Source organism: Hipposideros armiger, unplaced genomic scaffold (genome assembly GCF_001890085.2).
Source record: "Hipposideros armiger isolate ML-2016 unplaced genomic scaffold, ASM189008v1 scaffold_58, whole genome shotgun sequence".
Lineage (NCBI taxonomy): Eukaryota > Metazoa > Chordata > Mammalia > Chiroptera > Hipposideridae > Hipposideros > Hipposideros armiger.
In genome coordinates, this window is record NW_017731408.1 from 2513591 (window position 1) to 2536004 (window position 22414).

Genomic DNA, 22414 nt, shown 5'->3' on the forward strand with positions numbered 1-22414 from the left:
GTCCAGAGCTGTGCTCCCCTGAGGACCAGTTTTGACTGCACTAAAAAAAATCCAACTGAAAATCATCTTGAAATGCTCCCTGGCAGAGATGACCACTGGGCACGGCAAGGCCACCCCAGGAAGAGGTGTGTGGTTTTGAGGGTGGGGGCCCGCCTGATGCCAGGGGAGATCAGAAGAGGCAACATGAGGCATCAGGCAGGTCAAGGGCAATGGATTCTCCTTGCCAAGGGGAGTGGACTCTAGAGCTGAATTTCCCAAGTTCAAATCCAGGCTCTTCCATTTTCTAACTGTGGGCAAGTGACAGATCATCTTTGTGCTTTCATTTCTCCACTGCACTATAATAAGTCTAATCCCAGGGAGCATGGGAAATACCAACACTAGATTACATCAGCACAGGCCTTTCAAACCCTTTCCTCTAACCCTTCCTGCCCTGAGCTCAAGCCTGAGGGTCTTGAACCAGACACAGTGAGTGAGGTCGAAGTTAAGAAGAGAGAGAGGGCTCCCTTCCTTCTGACTAAGATATTCAAGGCTCTTGCCCCATCCCCACCCATCCCAATACATTTCCCAACCTAAGGCAGGCCCAAATGGGGGAAAAGGGGGACTACATAAACACAAGAAAAAATGAAAAAATTAAAATGTGGCTAAGAGATTGCATTGGTCTTGCCTGGAGCCGTTAGTATCTGGGCATGACTGGAAAAGCTAGAAGATGAGCTTGGGATGTTACCTGGACGAGGGAAGACCGCAGGGGTTCTAAGGGAACCCTACAAACTTTCTGCTTGTAGCCAGTCATGTCCAATAAACTCAATCAATAAATTCAAGTTTAGGGATTGTTTTTGCAATTGGCTTTTCCAGCAATTGCTTCCACTTCTGCCCACTGACCTTTGGAGCAGAGAAATGTCTTTCAACCTTCTCACTCTAGGAACTGGGTAGGCAGTGGCATTATTTTGGGGGTATTCATTTTCCTTCCATGACGTCCAAATAGTGCTTGAAATACTGGAGTCTCAGATTTCTCTAGGACAAACCTGGGCGTATTCTAAGATGAGGAAAGGTGGGACGTGTTGGCCTCAATGCATGAAGAAGACTTTAAGAACCTTTTCAGGAGTTTTGATTTTTGACAAAACCCTTCATTGATTTAGTCTCCAAAGTATAGGGATCTTGCTGGGTTTTTCTACGTGTCTTAGAAATTAATTTTGAGCACCTTTCTAATTTTATATATTACTTTGTTTTTTGCCATTCATATTTTTCCAGGAGACCCTCCCCATGGCTTGAAATTTCTAACTAATATTTAAAGTTGCCCCTAAGTTGTGTGCTTTCCTTGCCTTACTGTTTAGGTATCTTTCATTTTGGCAAATAACAGTTACCAGCTGTGATTAAAATATGGCACCAATGCTTTAGGACTGACACAGAAGATGGTCTTCCTGCTGGACAGATGGCACCTCCGGCATTACGCAGACTGGCCATGTAAACCCATGTGGCTTTGGATGTGTGCCTGAGGTCAAGGGTCAAACCAACTTGTAAGTGGGCCCCAGGCCAACTTAACAGATGGGGAAGGATGGACATAGCCAGCAGACCACATGAGCCCTGAAGAGGGTTTGTGCACAGGGAGAGACGGTAGCATTTTACAATCTCCCTAAAGAGTCCCTGGTACTTAAACACAAAAATTATGGTTTATCACTGGAGCAAGGCATTTAAACAGAGATATTTCAACACATCCCCAGTCCAAAGCCTTCAGGCGTGGAATCAAGTGAGAGAATTCTGAATCTCAGCCTTTGTCTGAATTGACCAAAACAGCTCCTTTGGGGCAGAAAACTAGGACTTTCTATAGTCTAATAATTTCCTCTCTCCTAGCAAATCCTGAGGGTAGAGTGAGCTATCTCGGTCTGTGATTCTAGGGGATCTGAACACTGGAGCGATGGCCCCTGATGGCTGTGGGGGCAGAATGGAGGGTGGTGAGGCAGCTCAGACCTGCAGAAGAAATGGGTTTTCAGGACTTTTCTTCTTTTATGCCATTGTCCTCCTCTCTCTTTTTTCTGCAAAGCATTTGTGCCATACATACCCTGTCTGTTGTACAAATGACATTGTGGAATCATGCCTATCTGTGGCAGTTGGCTGGCAAGTGTCATGGGTGCCCTTGTAGGGGACAGGGCTGAGGCATAAAGAACATCATGTGATGGTCTGTGGAGCTTAATTTATTTTTGATCAATAGGCAACATGCTTACCTGGCCAGGAAAGTTGGAAATGGCTTCCAGTGTGTGCATTTGGGGACACATGAGCAAATTTCTATGGAAAGCTGGAGGCAACCTAGCTAGGTAGTGTAGCTAGGGTTTTGTAGATGGAGAAGGCAGGGAGATGGACACTGTTCAGACAGATGAGCTGGAGTAAAACTGTGTGGATGGCACAGGAAATGCACCATCATTGGCATGTGCTCTCCCTCATTCCGGGCGACAGAAAAGGCAAACAAGAGGGAGAGCTGAGTGCACTGACATCTAAGCTTTCAAGCTTCCATTCAACCTGAGGCTGTGTATCTGAGTTTGAAAGACACCATTTCCTTCACCCAGAGGAGGTGTCTTATAGCGGTATGCAGCATTCAGTAGGATCATCAAAGAACCATCTAATAAAACAGCTGGGAAGTAGATGGGTCTCAGCATCACAGATGTACCCTGACTGGCTGTCGCCTTTATAAACGTGTGTGTATATCAAAAGGTACTTTTGCCACATTCCATACTGCACTCGTAGCCTTGGCTCTTTACCTCAATTCAGAACTTATTTGACACATCTTACTGTTTTCTAGATATTATCCTCAGCACTTAACAATTGTCACACATTCAGTTCTCATAGTGACCCTATGACATAAGCACTCTTATTATTTGTGTTTTACAGATGAGAGATTAAGTAACTTCTGCAAGGTCACACAGCTGGTGTGATGCAGACTAGGATTTGAACCCTGGCTCCAGAGTCCATACTCTCAACTATTCAGCTTTGTTTTATGCCCCGTAACTACAGCTCATTAGCAATGTGCATGTCTTTAGGCCTTTCTGCCCCATGAGATGGGGAGCTGCCGATGGACAAGAATCATACCAGGTTTACTTTTATTTTCCTCAAGCAAGTAACTGATTGCCCAGTACTGAGTTGGCACCTGGTGAATGTATGTTTAAATCACAACTCTTGGTGCCAAAAGCCATGCCATTACCTCCTCTATGGCACAAAATTGTAGAATAAACAGCTTTCAATTTTATTTTGAGCCCCCGCTGCCACTCAAATAGTTAATCACACTCTTCCTGGGGCTCTGTGCCCTTGATTCTTCCTGAACATTTCTTATTACAGGAAATAGTTTGGGATGAACAGCCGGCTGCCAACTAGGTGAGACCAACCTCTTGGGTCTGTTTTGTTCCGGCCACAGATAGGCACCCATGGCACAAAGCAGCATTTTTGAAAGAGCCGTCTCCCTCAAGATTTCTCTCCTCTGCCCCGGAAGATGCCTAGCAACCCTCTCCCCTCTCTCCAGTTCACATGGAACACCATTCTTGTTTTCATCACCCCATCACCAAGCCTCCAAACTCTCCTCCGTGCTATTACCCCCTTGCATCTCTCTGCCTCATTATTCCATCTTCAAACTTTACACAGACTCCATTTTCAAACCAAACTCAGCCTGACCCAGAAAAAGCACTCCTCATTTTCTCATCTTTTATATCTTTGGAGAAGTCTTTATAACATCCTTTTAATATTAACTTCAAGATCAAACTACCAAAGAAAGAGGGGGAAAAAACAACCAAACCCAGATGAATAAACTCTGGACTGGAATTTCCTGAGAGGTTTATTCAAGCTTCAAATCACTGTTTTTCTCCACTTAAAAAAAATCAGATCATACCATATAGTCATCACGTCTGATACCATCACATGCGTCATCTGACAGGACATACAGATGGGATGGGATATAATATATGGAAGTAACATATAACATTTTCACTTCTTCTGGCACCCTAAGATGTTTTTCCTCTGTTGTCCCATTCAGAACCTAGAAGAAAACTCCCAGCTCTCGAAGCTCATCAGCCACAGTGGCATGGTTGCCACTGTGCTGGTACCATTTGCTACCATTTTGCCTGCTGTTGGCTAAGGGCCCAGCCATTGGAGACAGGCAACAGTCACATTTCCAGTCCCATTCCCTGTAAAGAGAAAGGCAGGTTCCCTGGAAAATAAAGGGAGTGTCATCTCTTCCTAATACTGGCCATTGATTTGGCCCCAGCCCTGAGTTTTTATAAACTCATGCGTGTCTCTCAGTTCCTGACTCTAGACTATTTCATTTACTCCCCAGAGGAACATGCAGCCTATCCCCACAGCCCCGCTGTCAAGAGGAGGAAGCATGCAGAAGACGAGCAAGACCACACAACCAGGACCCTCCGCCTTTTAGAGCATATAGCCAGCAACCCCCAAGTGGCAAGTTGCCAACAGGATCATATATAGTAGGCGAAAGAACAAAAATACCACGACGGTCCCTGGTGCTGCCTAATGCTCAGAACAATCCTTGAACACAGGTTCCCACGCTGTGAGGCCTCACAAGGGCCTCTGCACTCTGATCAGAGCGGCCTGGAAGAGGGTGCTAATCAAGGACAGCCCGGCTGGGTGTGCCTTTGCCATTCATCCAAACGGAGGGGATGGCAGACTTGCAGGATGGCCATGTCCTGTTATTTAGGCTGCACCACACACAGCCTGCACAACCAAGTGGGGCAGCTCTGGTCCTTTTAAAGCTCATTGTTATTCAGTTGTGGGAAGTGTCCTTTACTCCTCCACCTCCATCCTCCCATTTTTTCTGCCCCGCATATCTGTTTCACCTAAACCAGTAGTCATTTCTTATAATGACATTTGCATCATATTGGATTTCAAAATCAATTCAAAAAAAAATTTCCAATCTTTATCTCTTTCTTTTGACTGAGGACTGGTTTCCCGGGAAAGGGGGATGGAAGCACGGGTGCAATCAGGTCCAAGTCCAGCCTTCCCTTCCCCTGGCAGAATCTGAACTCCTGAATTCTCTTTCTTCTTGGGGTACAGAGCCCTGGGTCTAAATTGGATCTGAGAGCAGAAGTGGGGGAGTAGGCAGGTGAGAGACACTGGATCCCAGGTCCAAGGTGATCCGCACAATTTAATAATAAGAGTCTACATCTAAACTCCCTGTCCCCATGGTAGTTTCACTAGACTAGTTATTTCTTCTTTATCGCTTACGCTCAGATGACTGGGTTCTGTTAAAATTACTGCCACAACCCAAAGCGGGAGCACTGGAAGCTGCAGAACAAGTCAGGCAGAGTGAGAGTGCACACAAATTTATGCCACCGAGTTAATTCTCCACAGTTTTTCATTCCTGCAGAGTTTTTATCAAGGTGTTTCGTGCTGGCTTTGGGGGAAACTTTTCTAAATGGAACAAGACTGGAGGAAAATGCCTTGTCATCATTGGCAAAGGTATGTATAATATTAGTTTAATATAACTGTTATACTGATAATAATCACTACTATTTACCGAGCGCTTCCTCAGTGCCAGGCATTTAGATAAATGCTTGACATTCATTTTCTCACTAGGTTTTTTCAACAGCCCTGTGGAGTAGGTACTATCACTTTTTCGCATAACACAGACGAGGAAGCTGAGGCCCAGAGAGACGACGGAACTTCTGGTGGCCAGTGATCATCCAGATGTCAAAGCCCCAATGCCTCCTTCCAAATGACCTCAAGTTAACTTTAATAATTCATTCTGCTCTGAAGTAATTCCTTTCCTAAAGCAGAAAAAATCTACATCCAATCAAAGAAATGTTGAGAAATACTATTAATTACTAATATAGGAAGCAGCAGCTGGGAATTATACTGTCCTGGGCCCTTCAAGCCCTCTGGTGACTAGTTCCTTTTTTAACACACCCTGTCCGCTCTCTTCTCAGCTCCTCTGAAAGCACTGCCTTGCAGCACAAATACCTTTTGCATTTAAAGGATGTTCCAGTCAACCTGTTTTCCCTCTGTGTCTCTTACTAGTTGGCAGAATAAAGGAGAAACAGTGTGATCTCCAGATCAAGGGAGAAAGAGCGTTCGGGATGGTCTGGCTACATTTGCTGCTGCCTCTGCTGCCCCCAGCTCTGCCACGGGGTCCTGCAGATGCTTCCATCTATGCTTGCCTGAGGTCTGTGATCTCTGAGCCACTGCAGGTCTGGGAGAACTAAAATGAACTACATGGTCTAGGTAGCTACTCCTGAGGACTTGGAGTTCACATTCAAAGGAATGGAAACCAAGAGAAAAATAAGGTAGTCCTCTCTTTCTTGACTCATCCATAAGCAGGTTTTGATCAGAATAAGGAGACTTAGAGCCACCTCAAAAAACTCCCTCAAAAAACAAGCGTCCTCTGGGCCCCGAGACTCAGCGGTATGGACCAGTCAGATTAAAATTTGCATCAGACTCTCCATGACAATTTGCTGTTCTCCCCAGGGCAGCCCCACAAAGCTGTGTGGGGCGAACACTAAACAGTGTAGGGAGCACCATCATGAACTTTTTAGTGATAGAAGACTTGTATATTTTTTGCAGCAAATTTCTAGCAGATAGCAGCAAAGTATCTTGATGAAGGGGTGCCTTGTGGTGACTCATATGAAGGTGCCATATGGGCTAGGGGGGACTCTCACTTCTCCTGGTGAGGATGACAGATGGCTCAGGGGCAGGGAAACTCTGAAGTGGGGCCAGCAGTAGGCAGGATGTCTATATGGAGAGGTGACAGAGCACTTGAGTTTGAAACCGCCTTTGCCACTTACCAACTTTGACTCTGCATCAGTTCCTTAGCTTCTGAGTCTCAGTTCTTATCTATAACACGGGCATAACAGTTGTACCAATTTTCAGGTTTGCTGCTCAGATTAAGAATATATATGTATGACAGAGAAGCATCAAGAAATAAAATAAAAATAATCTGTAGTTCCTCCACCTTGCACACACAAAAATATACGTTTATGCATGTGCATATGTGTGTGTGTGTGTGTGTTTGTGTGTGTATGCCTGGCTATCTATCTATCTATCTATCTATCTATCTATCTATCTATCTATCATCTATCTATCTGTCATCACCTCCCTCTATCACTTGGCCTATATTCAGCACTTGAGAAATTATAGCTGTTATTATTATAAACCTGAAGAATCCAAGTTGAAACCAAGGTTCTTGGTTGGGAACATGCCACAGCAGTTCTGTCCATGTTTCCCAGCTAGCCCTGAAATAGGAAAATGACTTTCAGGTAATGAAATTGGTCAAGAAATTCAATGTAACAGCAAGGTTATCTGTGGTCAATAACCAGAACATTAAATACCAATACTAAAGGTTTTAGAGCGTTCATTGTCTGCTATGATAAAATTATGTTGGGGTTGCAAGAAGAAAATGAACAGAAGATGGTAGTATTATGAACTTGTACAAATATTCATTTATTCATTCTTTGACCAATTGCTTATTCTATGGTGAGCGCTTGGCTAGGAGGCATGGAAGCAGAAGAGAAGGTGTTGGTGCAGGTTAGGCTAAGATAACAAATAGATCTAAATAGAAAATGCCACAAGACCATAAAAGGTTGTATCTTCCTCATGTAAGTGTTCTGAAAGGGTGCTCAGGTTGAGGGAGCAACTTTCCTCTCATCTGTGGGTTCCTTTCATCTGTAGCTTCTTCACGTCTGAAGGGCTCATTATTATCTACAGCTAGCCAGATTAAGGAGAAAGAGCACAGAGGAGCAAGTGTGGAGACTTTTTATGGGCTGGGGCAGGAAGTGACCTGTGCCATTTCTGCTCACATTCCACTGGAGAAAACTGAGCCATGTGGCCATTCCTAACTGCCAGGGAGGCTGGGAAATATCATTCAGCTTTGTTCCCATGGAGAACAAATATTGCTGAGCAGCTAGTGATGACTTTCCCAGAAGGACAATCTCAGGTAATGGGTCCATGCCATCAGATGACTGAGAATTGCTAGACATGGAAAAAGAACCTCTGAACATACTATGATTGGAAATGGGTGTGGGGGAGGCAGTGCTGTGTTCTGAACAGAGTCGCTGGGAAGTAAAGAAGCAAAGGATGTCAGCTTCCATAAATGGAGCTGGCAGCCACAAACAAACAGGCCTATCTTTATCTGTGCACAAGGTGAAAAGATACTGTCAGCTGCCCAGGGAGAGTGTCACCATCAGTGGTACTGTTTTCTGGCCCTTAGGATACAGCTGTGATCTACATCAGACTGGTCCCAGTCAAGGTCAGGTTGCTCAGCCTTTGTCTTGATGAATGTATTTCAACTATATCCTCCATGAGGAGAGGGACTCATGACTTTGACGAGGAGCTCTGCAGGGCAAATGTATGTGAGAAAGGACAAGTGTGCAGGAGCTCAAGCTCCCTGATAACCCATCTCTGCAGCTCACATGGGAAAGCTGCTGGATCCCCTAGGTCTGAATTCTGATCCTTACAATAGATCTGTGGATGTGTAGAGGGCAGAACCCTAAGATGGCCCCCAAGGTCCCTGCTCCCTGGTGTCTATACCCTGTCTAATCCCCTTGGCTGTGTGAGGGATCTGTGAAGGCGAGGGAGAGTGACGCCCTTGAAAAGTTTATATTAAATGGCAAGGGTACTGGGATAGCCACTCTCACTGTGTTACATTATGTAAGACTCCATTGCGTCCTACTGGAGAGAGATTCTCCTGCTGGGTTTGAAGAATTGAGCTGCCATATTGTGAGAGGGCCATGTGACTAGGACCCAAGGAAGGCCTTTAGGAGCTGAGACTGACCCCTGATTAACAGCCAGCAAGAAAACAGGAACCTCAGCCCTAAAACTGCAAGGAAATGAATTCTTCTAGCAATCCCATGAGCTTAGAAAGAGAACCCCAGGCCTCACATGAGGTTGCAGCCTCTGCCAATACCTTGATTTCAGAGCAGAGAACCCAGCCAACTTGTGCCTGGACTCCTGATGCACAGACATTTGATATAATAAATCTGTGTTGTTTTAAGCTGCTAAATTTGTGGTAATTTGTTACCCGGCAATAGGAAACTAATAGAGGTGACTTGGGTAAGTCACTTAACTTTCCTGAGCCTTCAGTGTTGTTGTTGTTGTTAATCTCTAAAATGGGCATTGCTTTTAGATTTAGTGTAAGAATCACATGAGGTAACATTATCTAAAAGTGTTTTATAAATTGTCAAGTTAGTAATACTGGCAAAAAGGATTTATTAGTAACAGGCAGTAATGCCATAAACTAAAATTGAAGGGAAAAACAAGGAACTAAGCATTTGTCTTTAAAAAGTGGATCTAATTAGTGGCTTTTTTTGAGAAATCATTCTGGCCTTCCCTGCTATTTAATTATCTATTTTTTTCCTCCTTAGCCATCATAGTTAGCAAGGCCTTCTGGCATGAGATTCAGTGTGATTCTGGGGATGCAGACCAGAATGTCTCCAAGATGGACTGCACTGTGTAGGCTATTCCTATTTAAGAGGTAGCAAGAAGGTTCTGAACATATTCTGCCCTCCAGCCAACGCAAGTTCCAAATCTTGCTGGAGTTGCCTTCAGAGTGAAAATAAGAACAGACCTAAAGCCTTCAGGACAAGACAAAATCAACAAACTATCCGTGTCATCAGCACCTATTATTAAATGACCTTTTAATTTGTAAAATCTTCCAAGGCTATGTCTTGGGGACCTTGGGGCCTTTGACTGGTCTTCAGGACCCCCAGGGGCCTGCAGACTCCACTTGGAGAATTGCTGTCATAAAGAAGCCAATACCGTACCACCAAGATATTACAGAGGCAGCTCCAGACAGCAAACCCAGTCTTAGAATAAACAAGACCTTTCAGGGAATCTGTTGAGGTCAAAACTATTTTCATAATAACACTAAGATATTTATCTTTGTCTCATCTTGACATTTGCCCTAATGCTGCAAAGACAATAGTGGGTAAAACAGCAGCTCCTTTGTACCAATCAAGGCAGTGGTCCTAAACTTCCAGGAACCTACTAAAATAAACATTGAAAACCACTATAAAACCAAAGCCATGTCGATTTAAAAATATTCTTGATAAAACAATAAATAATTTTACTAATTCTCAGCTCGTGAGTTACATGCCTTTTTAATATTCTATGTTACAAAATGAGAAGTATGCAAAAAGGCCTTGTGTTGCATACCAATTATGATGATTATCTCAAGGAAAGACACTTGCATGATTGTTTGAGGTGCAAGCTAATTAACCACTTTTTTTCCCCATGGATCATCATTTTAATTTGAAAGAAGAGCTGACTAACTATGGCTATGCAGACTTGGGTATTAGGCAGACATTTCCTTAGAAATGAACTAAGTGAGCCTGTCACTTCAAGGAAAATAACATAGTATTTCCTGCCAAAGATAACATTTTAGTTTCCCAGCAAAAATTAGAGAAGTTAGAATTTTGAAAAACTTGTTGACAGCTTCCCAATTCTTAAAGACCTTTCTGAGAAACTTGTGGTGATGTTAATGACCATGATATTAAAATATTGTACAATGAAATGTGTCAATATGAGAAAGATCTGCATAACTTAGTAAACCAATATTTTCCAGTGACCAGTATTATAATACAATGTTATAAAATCATGCATGGATAAAAGAGCTATTCAAAATGAATTCCAAGTTGACCAATGAGTTTACTATAACATAGTATGAAAAGTTCATGGATATGTTTTCAGATTTCATATTTAAACTAACCTTTAAGAAACTACCACTTGTTGAGTTTTAGTGTAGTATCAAAGAAAAAGATCCCCAATTCCATGGAGAGACTATTAAAATACACCTTCCTTTTCCATTACATATTTGCATGAGGCTAGATTTTAAAAATATATTTCAACCAAAAAAGAAAATCACAGGGCCGGCTGAGTGGCGCGTTGGTTAAGAGCTGGCTTGGGACGCCAGAGGGCCCTGGTTTGGATCCCACATATGAGGGCCAGTGACACTGCCCTCTATAAAAAAACAAAAAAACAAAAACAAAAACAAATCACAACAGATATGAGAATCCAGCTGTCTTATTAATCTGGACATCAAAGAGATATGTAAAAATGGATATAAGGCCACTCTTCTTACTGCCTTTTTGTTTTGTTTTGGAAGATAAAATTGTTTTTCATTAAAATATGCATTTATGTTAACCTGTAATGAGTTTGTTATTTTTTACTGAATTAATAAATACATACTATTTAAATCTCTCAGTTTTAATTTCTAAAAGACATTGGTACATGTAATCCACATAAACAAAATCTCTTTGAGATCTATGGTAGGTTGCACAGTGGCTCCCTAAAGTGGTCTACATCCTAATCCGCAGAACCTGTGAATGTTACTTTCTATGGCAAAAGGGACTTTACAGCTGTGATTAAGTTAAGGATCTTGAGATGGGAGATTATCCTGCATTGCCTGGACAGGACTGATGTAATCGCATGGGTCTTTGTAAGAGGGAGGCAGATGATCAGAGGGAGCAGTACGTGTGATGACAGAAGCAGAGATTAGAGTGATGTGAGGAAGGGACCGTGAGTCAAGGTACACCAAAGCTGCAAAACACCAGGAAACAGAGTCCCTCCTCAGAGCCTCCAGCAGGCACCAGCCCTGTTCACAACTTAATGTTAGCTCCTCGAGACTGATTTTGGACTTCTGACCTTCAAAACTGTAAGGAAATAAAATTTCATTGTTTTATGCCACTAAGTTTGTGGTAATTAATTACAGTGGAAACAGGAAAACTAATACAGTATCCTCAGTAACTTTTAAGAATATAAAAGGGGTTCTGAGACCAAAAAATTTGAGAACTTCTACTCTGTGGTAACCCAGCTTCAATGGAATCAGACCTGGAGCAGAGTGAGTGGCCCAAATACTTCCGCATGGTCCAGAGGGGTCTTTGTTTCCTCCAGAGCCTCAGGGTGATTCCAGATTCGAACAGAGTCTCGACATAATGAATAAATGGGCCTCTTGCTCTTAGTAATGTAAACAGGACGCTCAAGACAATAATGTATTGGGTCGTCAGAAAAGTCATGATGCATTTTTGCATTGAAAAACATAGAAAAATACATCATGACTTTCCCGATGACCCAATTAATAACTTATGGAGCTCCTACTCAATGGCAGGCGCTGTTAGGCCACTTAACACTATTACCTTGAATCCATACAACAACACTGCTAAGTAGGTCCAGAAGGGCTGAGGGACTTGCCTAAGTCACACAGCTAATAAGTAGCAGAGCCAGATTTTGAATCTCGGTCCGTCTGGCCCTCAAACCTATATTCTTTCCTCCAGTCTCCATGGATTTCAGTGAATTTACTCCATGTCAAATAGGCAGTAAACTACCAGTGGTATTTATGTATTACATTGCATTACTTTTTTTTTCTGGCCAGAAAGTAAAGATGACTCTCATCATAACGATAGGACTGCATGGGGTGGGGGAGATGAGGAGGGTGAGTGGGAAATTAACATCTCTTGAGAACCTACCATTATCATCAGCCACTTTTATTTCACCAGGCATCCCGTCTTCTGTGTTGGCAAAAACTCTTAGGCGATTTATCCAAAAAGTGACTTGTTTTCATGTTGATGAGTTTCTTCCCCTCAGATTTTAACTGAAAGGAAAAGATAAGCTCATAGTGAGGAGACAATGGCTCTGTTGCTTGTATCTCTATGACAAGCATTATCTAATACAATTTACAGAAATTGTTATCATTATCGCTTGTCTTCGGGCCACAGCACAGCACTAAGAATGGAGTGTTACCATGGCGCCTCTGGTCTTTAGCAATTTTTCCTTTTGTTCTGTTTCATTGGTAAATATTATCTTGCTATGCCCTTAACCTAAAATAAAACAGCAGAGGACTGACCATTCCCTAAATGACCTTTAGCAGTTTATTTACTGTTAGATGGCTAATAAGTTAATTAAACTTCCTGTTAATTAACTTTTATAATTTGCTTTGATGTGGTCCTACCAAATGGTTATTACCTTGGCTACAGACTGTTAACTCAGCCTATTAATCAGAAAGTGTGCCCACATTGCCAAGGGGCAACCTGACCCTATTGGACAAGAAATAGAGAACTTCACCAAATACCTTTGTCTTTGGGAGAGCAGAGATCCCCAAATGGAAGAACAATTTGTATCTCACTTCTTAATGTCCAAACTACTGGCCTTCTTAATGTATCTGTATTTTAATGAGGCATTGGCAGGGTGAATCATCTTGTCTTCATTTAAATCTAATTCCAAAAGACAGATCTGGCTAAAAAAAAAATTGACAGATTTCAGAGGGTTGTTTCTTTGTGTGTGTGTTTTGTTTTTTAAGGAAACGTTCCTCTTTCCAAAAGATTGACTTACAGGAAGCCATCAGTGGTACATCAGTGTCTGCGCTGGAATTGCCTTTCAAGCAAAGTATTTTCCAACCCCACATTTGCTGGGCTTGTTCAGGCCTGGAGACTCCAAATGCCCTATAAGTTCACAGGCAGAACAAGCCAATGAATAATGAATGGGGATGTGAAGGTAGCAGGTAACCCTACAGACCACAACACCTTGCTAACAACTTTCAGAACTGCTTGCTATCAGGCTGCTCATGGAGTGGAGATGATAACTTGTCAGCTAATTTGGCTTTTACTACTCTGAACATCCTGACTGCTCTGAGGTTTTCCCGTAGCCAAATTGTCTTGCCTGTTAAATTTGTAATGCATTTAGGGAACTGCATTTTACATATTTAGAAAAATGGCTTTGGAGACTCTTGGGTGCTTTGGCACAAGAGCTGCGGGCTTCCTGGAGCTGGGTGCTGACATGAGGCAGAGTGCCGGAGATGGGGCGGGAGCCAGACTGCCTCCCTTGAAGCACTTGTTTCATTTCTGTTCAGAGCTTGAGAAGAAAAAAAAAAAAATCCAAAATGCTGATATTTTTAGTTCCCACTCACTTCTTCACTAGGAATAGGAATATGATTGAAATTTCCACCCATCTTCAAAGCAGACTTACCTTTAAAGCAAATGCCCAGGGTTTGAAAACTCATTCTAGATGGAATAAAGTTCACAAAAAGAGAGAAAACGTTTTAAGGAAAGAAGCGAAGAAAACAAAACGCCTAGAGCTTTCAGCAGAGTTGGGTTACGGTTCTATCCCGCACCCTGGGACCTCACTTAGGGAGGTACAGCAGTGGATTCCCACCTGAAAGGAATGTACCATGTAATGGTAGAGAGGACCAGCCCGGAGCAGGCTTGCCCTAGTACCTCAGCTCTCCTCAGGGTCATTGGAGCACTTACGAACACCAGCGCGGTACTCAAGGAAATGACCCACAGGGACGTGCTGGTGGGGTTTTAAATGTTTTCTTGTCCCCTTACAGGGCCAGGGACTGGAGAGAGGCAGGGATAGAGAAGAATGGGGGACAGGGGAAGAGGGGAGGGGAGAAATGCAGAAAATAAAAAAAATAAAACATAGCTGAGGAGCAAACATGCTAATGGAATCCTGAGTAGGGAAGAGACTGCTCGAAGCCCTCTGGGCTTTTTATTTATCCGTCATTCCCAGGCCAGCTGAGTGCCAACAGTAGGACGCTGAACCAGGATGTGCCTTGTAAACTTTCATCACCTTGGTCCTTCCGAGGAAGTCACCCAGGGGCTTATTTCAACTGCCTTTGAAGTCTGCCAGGAACTTCTGCCCAACGCCATTAAAAACAAATTTTAGCCATAAATAATAGCACCAACATCAGATATGTTATTTTTCTTTTTCAGGTCACAAACAAGAGACATCACCATATTACATGTATTAACTAAAGAATCTGGAACATATAAAAAGGTACCAAATTTCATCCAGATCCCATCATAAAATTTATATGCTCTAGCATTTTTCATGCTCTTAGCATACTTCCAATTCCTTTGTTTCCTTGTCCATCTAGACCTACTTAACAAAATCCCAAGCTGGATCAAATCTGTTGTCAACATTATTTGTTTGTATATCCAGCAGGAGCAGAAACTGTCAACATCATGCGACTTGGGGCCAATATAATATATAATTCACAGCCTCAGTTCAGCTGGGCTCTCACTGGCGCTTTTCATTCCCTTTCTTAAGCCTTGGTCTCCAACTGCTCCCAATCTCCTCCGTGACTATTGCAACCACCTCCACCATGACTACTGCAACCCCTACTAGGCATCTCACGTCCTGTCCTCCTCCTCCTCTGTCCCTGTTTTACCCTCTGCCCAGGCACTCATTCTCAGTCTCATTGCTCTTGTCTCTCTTCATCCACATCTAGTCTGCAAGGTCTACCAGTGCTCTCTCTGAAATGGATGGCTCTTCAGCTCCCTTCTCTCTGTTCCCACAGACACGGCACACATTCAGGTCCCTATCAACATTTGCTAGATTACTGCAATGGCTTCCGAATTGTCATCAGCCCTTCCTCCTGTCTGGTCACTCTATGGTCACCTCTAGAGAGCCCTGCACAGATGCACATCCCGTGGGATCTGCAAGGGTGAGGGATTTATCACAACCCTTGACCAGTGAGGGGTGGGAGCCCATGAATGTATGCTCCCCTTACCCGGTGGTGACCACCTGAACACACCATGTATTGGTTTCCCCCTCATCCTCTATTTCTCTCTCACTGTGCCTCACCCCTTTCCTGGGATCCCTTCCCAAAATAGAGCCCCTACATCAGCACCCAACTCAGGCTCAGCACAGATGTAAATAAAACTAAATCCCCTCCTTCTAGGACTCACATCTGAAGGAGAAATGGACCCATTGTCAAATACACATAAAACAACATGGCCCAGGCAGGCATAATTATGCTCAGGGCTCCTAGGGACACCTGGTGGAGGGCACAGAACTCAGCTTCATGCCATCAGGGAAGTGTCCTCCGCTGGGTCAGAAGGCGGATGTGGTCGGGGGTGGGGGGGGGAGGAGGAGGGTGATACGCAATCAAATGCTGCTGACTGAACAAATCTAATGTCCTCAGGCACCTGGATTTCTTAATAAAGACAAAAGGCTCTAAGCTGCATGCTTTACTCCATAACATACTTTCTGGCTCACCCATATTTTAGGCTAGTTAATTCCCGCATGACAAGAATGTTACACACCTCACAGAGCTGGTTACTTAGTTGGTGTGTATTGGAGTGTTTTATGGCAATTTTGCAAGAGCAAAGATGACTCTTAAGGACAAAAAAAAAAACATAGCTATCTTGTGACTCAACCTAGGGTGTTTGCTATCAAAGGTAAGCGTATTAAGATAAATTAGAATGCTTCTTTATGTCCCAGATGCCTCTTTCACTATAGGGGCGGGGGTGTAATGGCTAGATTCACCAGAAGCCAAGTATCTTTGCCACTGGGATCCAGAACTGCAGGGGGTTATACCAGGCACCCTCCTCTGGCCAACTGGAGCTTCTAGATTCCTCCTGGCAACATGGATCTACAATTCACGCTATGATTAACTCCTCTGGGCTCCCTCTCATCAGCGCCCCTCATCACCTCCACAGATGAATTCAGCTCCTCTCCAATCTTGTTTTCTGCGTCATCACTCATTTTTCTCACCTGGGGTCTAATGAGAAGGCTTGACAAAAGATGAGAGTAATATGTAGCTACATTGACCGTGCCACCTTGGTTCCAGTCTTCCATTCCAGCCTCAGGTGGGGCTGACTTTCAAGACTGGCTAGGACCACCGTTCCCTCTTTCCTTCTGAAATGGTTATCCTTCTCTCTCTTCTTCCCACTCCATTCGGGGTCATGTTCTCTCCTGCATGTGCCTGTGTTTGGAACTTCATGAAGCCCTGCTGGTGCTGGATGCTTGCTGGCAGCGCATCAGTTGAGGAAAAGCATTTTCCCTTTTGTCCTTTTTTCTGTCCTAGTTTGCATCTGGGTAAAGGCACACTGAAAACCAGGCTGTGCCTTGGCTATATGTACTTTAAAAAAAGAAACAAACATGAAAGTAGCTTCATATCTGAGCAGTGCTTTTAAAATATGTCCCCAATTTTATTGATACTCCTCTCATGAGAAGGTGGCGTTTAGGTCCCCTCCCCTTGAGCGTGGTCTGTACTTAGTGACTCGCTTCTAATGAATGAATGTGGGGGGAGTGATGTTGCATGGCTCCTCAGACTAGGTCATAAAAGGCATTGTGCTTTAGCCCTTGCTGGTGTTGGGGTTTGGGGAGTAGGAAAGCCCCTCTAGAAGCTGACCCTCTGGCCCCACTCACACTTTCAGATAACTGCAGCTCTGGACACCATCTTGGCCGAAATCTCATGAGAGATTCTAGTCCAGAACCACCCCGCTTAGCTGCTCCCACATTCCTGCCTCACAGAAACTGTGTGAGATAAATAAACGTTAGCTGTTTTAAGTGGCAACACATTTTTAAATGTGGCAATAGATAAATAATATACTGCACACTCAAGTCCTTTCCTGTAGGGCCTAGAGGAGCTAAGGTAATGTGTCTCTGTCATGTCAGAGTGGCCAAGGCTGTCAAAGCAAGGACCAAGGACGGGTTATTTAGGGATTCTTAGTGAGAGAAACTTGGTCCAAGGACAGATAATAGAACTTGTTTGGCTTTTTTAACCCTCTCTTTTCCCAAAGCATGCATAGCAGTTTACAACAAAAATATGTGCAGAGAAGCCATATGTACAAATAGGAAACAGAAAAACATGACCAAAGAGAATAGTAAAAACTGGCATAAGGGCCAACATAGCTGCAGCAGGTGAACCTTAACCATGGCTCTGAGCTTCCTAGTAGCCATGGAAAAAGGGAAAGCCTAATAAGCTCTATCACTTTTATTACTGGAAAGTAAATAAAGCTCTACCTAGCTCTGTATTTTAAAACAACATTCTCTTGCGGACTTTAATGTAGATGCTGGTCTAGGTGAAAGACACGGCTCTCCGTTATACTTTCAGAGATACTGTGCTGGCAAAATTCATTTGGCTGTGTTTATTAGTAAAGGAAGAAGGAAAGCATTGATAAGCACAACGGTGAACTGTAGAAAATAAATGAAAGAAATTCCTTCGACTTAAGTGCTGGTTGGCCTTTTGAACGTGGCATGTAAACGTCTGTGAAAATATTTTCGATCTGCGCTGAGGCACTTGCTTTTCTTTCTCTTTTTCTGTTGGTATATATATATAGCACGAAAGCACTTCTTGGGCAACAATTGAAAATAGCCCCGTTTATCTCTCTGCTTCTACTCCGGGTCTTGGTTTTTGGTCTATAAATTCTTTCTGCTATCTTGGACTTTGCTGGAGAATGTGAATCCTTCAGCACATCCCATCACATTCCACCAATTCCTGACCTCCTGTTCTCCTCAGCAGCCCCCCACCCCCACCCCCCCTGCCCGGGGCTTTGTTCAAAGTCCTGCAGGGAGGCTGTGCAGGCGATGGAATGCACAGGCCACGGTAGCTGGGCACCGACTGTCCGCGGGGCCTAATTGGTTGTGGCAAGCTTTCCAAGAGCGCCGCTCCCGGGCTATGCTTCTGAGAGCTTGCTGCGTCACAGGTTGGATGGTCCCGCACAGCTGGCCCAGCCACAGAGATAAGGAAAACACGTGCCGGTGGCGCTGCAGGGCCTGGGCTACCATCAGGCACCGGAGGTAATGTTGAAGGAGGCATCCGTCTCAGGGTTGGGCGGGGCGCCTCTCCTGCCTCCCCCTGGCCCTGCGCAGCCCTGTCTCTTAAGGTTGAAAATAGGAGCTGAATGATGTCAAGATGCTTAGCATGTTTCCTGGCGTGTAGTAGATTTCAACGCACGTTAATTTTCCCCTTCCCTTCTTTTATCTCCTCTCCTTCCCTCCTTTCCCCCCATCTCGCATTCCTCCATTCTGTAAGCATCTGAGGAGCAGGGCTGCTGTGTGTTGAGTCCTTTTTTAATTTTTTTAAATCTTTGCCCCTGCTGTTTCCTCTACCTGGATTCCTAGCTAACTTTCTCCTCTTTTCTTCCTTAACTCCATCCTATACATCTCAGAAAGCTCAAGCCTTTGCTGACTTCTGTTACTAGGTCAACTTCCCCTGTTAACTGTTTCCATTGCACTGTGAAACTCTTTTTAATTCTTATCACCTTGGTTATTTTACTAGTATGATTATTTAATTAAAAATAGATTTTACATTTATTTGTATGATGACTTTCCTGAGACTGTAACATGATTCCAGTCACCTTCGTACTCCCAGGACTCAGGACAGTGCCTGGGACAGAGCAGGCATCAATCAATAATCATTGGCTGAATGAACCAATGAACAGGTGAATGAAAAGGTCTAGTTCCATGAGTTGTGCAAGGTGTAGGCCAGTGAATCACAGTATCTGCGTAATGAGGATGAATATTTCTATCTACTGGGGCGTACTCAGCACTGAGGAAGCGAGGGGAGTCTCAGACTGCTGACCACCAGATGCTCAGGGCCCCAGAAATGTGGCCTCCTCACGTTGAACACAGGAGAGATGTCAGGGCCAGAATGGGTGGTCTCAGAAATGTAGCACAGAGTCTCTAGATCTTTCTCAGCACTCAGTACGTACTTGCATTAGTTTGGCAGGGCTGCTATAGCAAAGGACCACAGACTGGGTGGTTTAAACAGCAGGAATGTATTTCCCCACAGTCCTGAGGGCCAGAAGTCTGAGGTCAGGGTGTTGGCAGAGTTGATTTCTTCTGAGGCCTCTCTCCTTGGCTTGTAGATGGCTGTTCGTTCTCTCACTGTGTCTTCACATGGTCTTTTCTCTGTACAAGTCCACGTCCAAATTTCCTTTTTTTATATGGACATCAGTAACTTGGATTAGGACCCACCCTGATGATCCCATTTACCTTAATTACCTCTTTCCGAAGGCCCTATCTCCAATATAGTCACATTGTGAGGTACTGGGGGTGAGGACTTCAACTTCTGAATTTGGGGGACACAATTCAGCCCATAAGAGTACCTTTAGAGCTGAACTGCTACTGACTAGCTGAGTGACCGCAGGCAAAGTATTTAACTTCTCTGTGCCTCCATCTCCTCATCCGGAGATAACAGAAGTGCCACCTCATTGAGCACAGTGACAGTTAAATAATACCCATGAAGTGCTTGGGACAATGGCATGTAGGGAGTGCCCACCAAGTGTTAACTAAGTATTAATTATTAATTAATAATTAAGTATTAATTATTAATACTTAGCCCTAAGAAAATTATTGTAGGCAATTCAAGTATAAGACTTTCTCTCTGCCCTCAACATGCTCACAGGCCCCTTAGATTGAAGATAAAACTTATAAAAACAACCTGAGGCATTTTCCTCATGCTTTCAGGGCCTTGACTGGGGAAGGGCAAGTTAAGAGGAGGTAGGAACCATGGAAACCAGCGTGGGTCTCAGCTGAGCCCCTTTTTGAGCTGTGGGGCTTCCAGCTGCAGCAGGGCTCCTTGGCTTCCCCAGCAGGGTGCTGCCTGAGAGGGGCCTCAGCCCTCCTCAAGGCACTCAGCACCCACAGCCCTTGTACTCACCACCATGGCTTTCCAAGGATGGATGGATGCCCCTCCCCCAGGGTCAGCGCCACTCTGTGGGCTCTCCCCAGCTCTGCCCTCCCTGTGCCTCCCGCATACCATGTATTTCACTTACATGTCTGTTTTCTCTATTAGAATGTAAGCTCCACGGGGCAGGGGTTTTCATCAGCTTTGTTCATTGCTCTAGATCTAGCTCCGTGATACTCACTAGGCACTCACTAATCATCCCGTGCATGGATGAATGGACGAATGGATGAATGGATGCATGGATGAATGAACTTCGGCAATGTGAGCTCTTGGCCTCCAGGAACAGACTAAGGGTTGGGGACAGCGAGTCTTCCTGCCCATTTACAGGCTCTGAGTGACTGCAACAGCCAGGTGTGAGTAGACCGCCCCATGCATTCCAATCTGGTTCCATCAATCAGGAAGCTAGTGGACCTCCCCCAGGATCGTGGTGCTAGTTGGTCCACTCAACTGCAAGGGTAGTAGTTGCAATAACTAACATTTATGCCATTTAGACATTTATAATTATAATCAACTCATCTCAAAAACCCTATAATGTAGGTATTCTATCCAGAAGTGAGGCATGAAGAGAGGTTAACCCTGCCCAAAATGACACAGCTAGTAAGTAGCAGGCTGAGAGACTGAATTCAGATCTGACTCCCAAGTCCTTCCTTTTGCTGTGAGCTCGTGTTTCTTGTTTTTGTAGGTATTTTAAGCTGTGTCGGGGGCTGCTCACCAGATGGCTTTTTAATCTCCCTCCTGTTGCTACATTATTAATCTCTAAATTGTTTAGTGGCGAGTAGAACTGGTACAGAGAGAAGGCGTCTACATGGGAGGGGCTTCCTGGAAGAGCTGCTGACATTTCCCGTGGGCCTTGGAGGGTGGGCTAGGTCTGAGTAGAGGAAGGAGAGATGGAAGCACACCATAGCGAAGGGAACAGCACTGGAACCCATCCGAATGGCAGCTGCCATTACGGGGATCAGACATACCCCATGTCACTACAACAAAGCTGTGAACCTGACTCAGTCAAATATTTAGCTGGTGGTTGCTTCCTGCTTTTGTCTGCTCAGAATGGGATAAAGAAATTGCAATCTTCCATTTTCTGAAAATCCACACGGCACTGGATCTTTGGTAGTCTTTCTGGAAGATGGTTGATGCTTCAGAGAGAGTTTTGCAAGTAGCCAAGTCCCCCAACTGGAAGCTTTCCCTGGGCATGCTCAATTCTTAGAATGTGTCATGCTAAGCCTGCGACAGACAGCTGCCACATGCCCTTTGAATAGGCTGTGTGTAGGAGGCAGGTAGAGTTTGATGTGGCACCTGTGGGACCTGAGATCCGTGGACCTCTCTGGTCCTTGCATCTCCACAGGGTGGAGTGGAAGGTGCCCTCAGATGAGTAAAGTAGATAGAGGCTAGAAATCTGCAAAGCTAATTTATTCTGCCAAGTATAAAGCATTTTGAACTTGCTCCACCCTTCCTATTTTCCATCTGTCTTATTATTCATCACAGTAATATTTGGGCACTTTGAAAAGAGTGATATTTTAACATGAAGCTATTCCAAGGACATGAAAAAATATTCTCATTTGGCATAAACCAGTCATGCAAATTAGCCTAAATAAAAATAAGACTAAAGGCAACTTAGAATATTCTTGTACTTTCCTAGGCTCCTGCCAGTCATCACTGTCAGTGTAGCATCTCTTCATCTTGGTGACTGTTGAGAAATGGGACTTACGTTTCTGGAGAAGTTGATGCTCAAGAATCCACTCAAAAAGACAGGACATCAAAGATCCAGCACTCATGAGTGTCTGAACAAGCCCTTGCAGGCTACATAGGGCGCTTGTGATGGGACTTCCTAGAACCTGTGAGGTCTGTGTTTGGCTCATCACAGAGCAGTCCATCAAGAACTCTGACATTTTCTGTTTGTTTTGTTCCTGGGAGACTTTTTAAGGGGAGAGAGAGAGAAGGGGAGGGAGAGGGAGAGGGAAAGAGAGAGGGAGGGAGGGAGAGAGAGAGAGAGAGAGAGAGAGAGAGAGAGAGAGAGAGAGA

The 22414-nt window shown here is 44.2% G+C and overlaps 1 protein-coding gene across 6 annotated transcripts in view; it reads right to left on the bottom strand.

The window, feature by feature from the left end:
- LOC109381996 (uncharacterized) overlaps positions 1-22414 on the bottom strand; it is a 213148-nt gene that overhangs the window by 27551 nt on the left and 163183 nt on the right. For 4 of the 6 annotated variants that reach the window (XR_002123858.1, XR_002123857.1, XM_019641152.1 and 1 more), the window contains 2 exons: positions 22101-22307; positions 12447-12571 (listed from right to left, as the gene is read on the bottom strand). Coding sequence is in view for 1 of the 6 variants with exons in the window: in XM_019641154.1 (XP_019496699.1) it covers positions 12470-12571 (102 nt within the window). In the remaining 5 variants the exon portion in view is untranslated. The remainder of the gene's footprint in view (positions 1-12446; positions 12572-22100; positions 22308-22414) is intronic. The other 2 variants (XM_019641154.1, XM_019641153.1) reach the window with 1 other exon arrangement.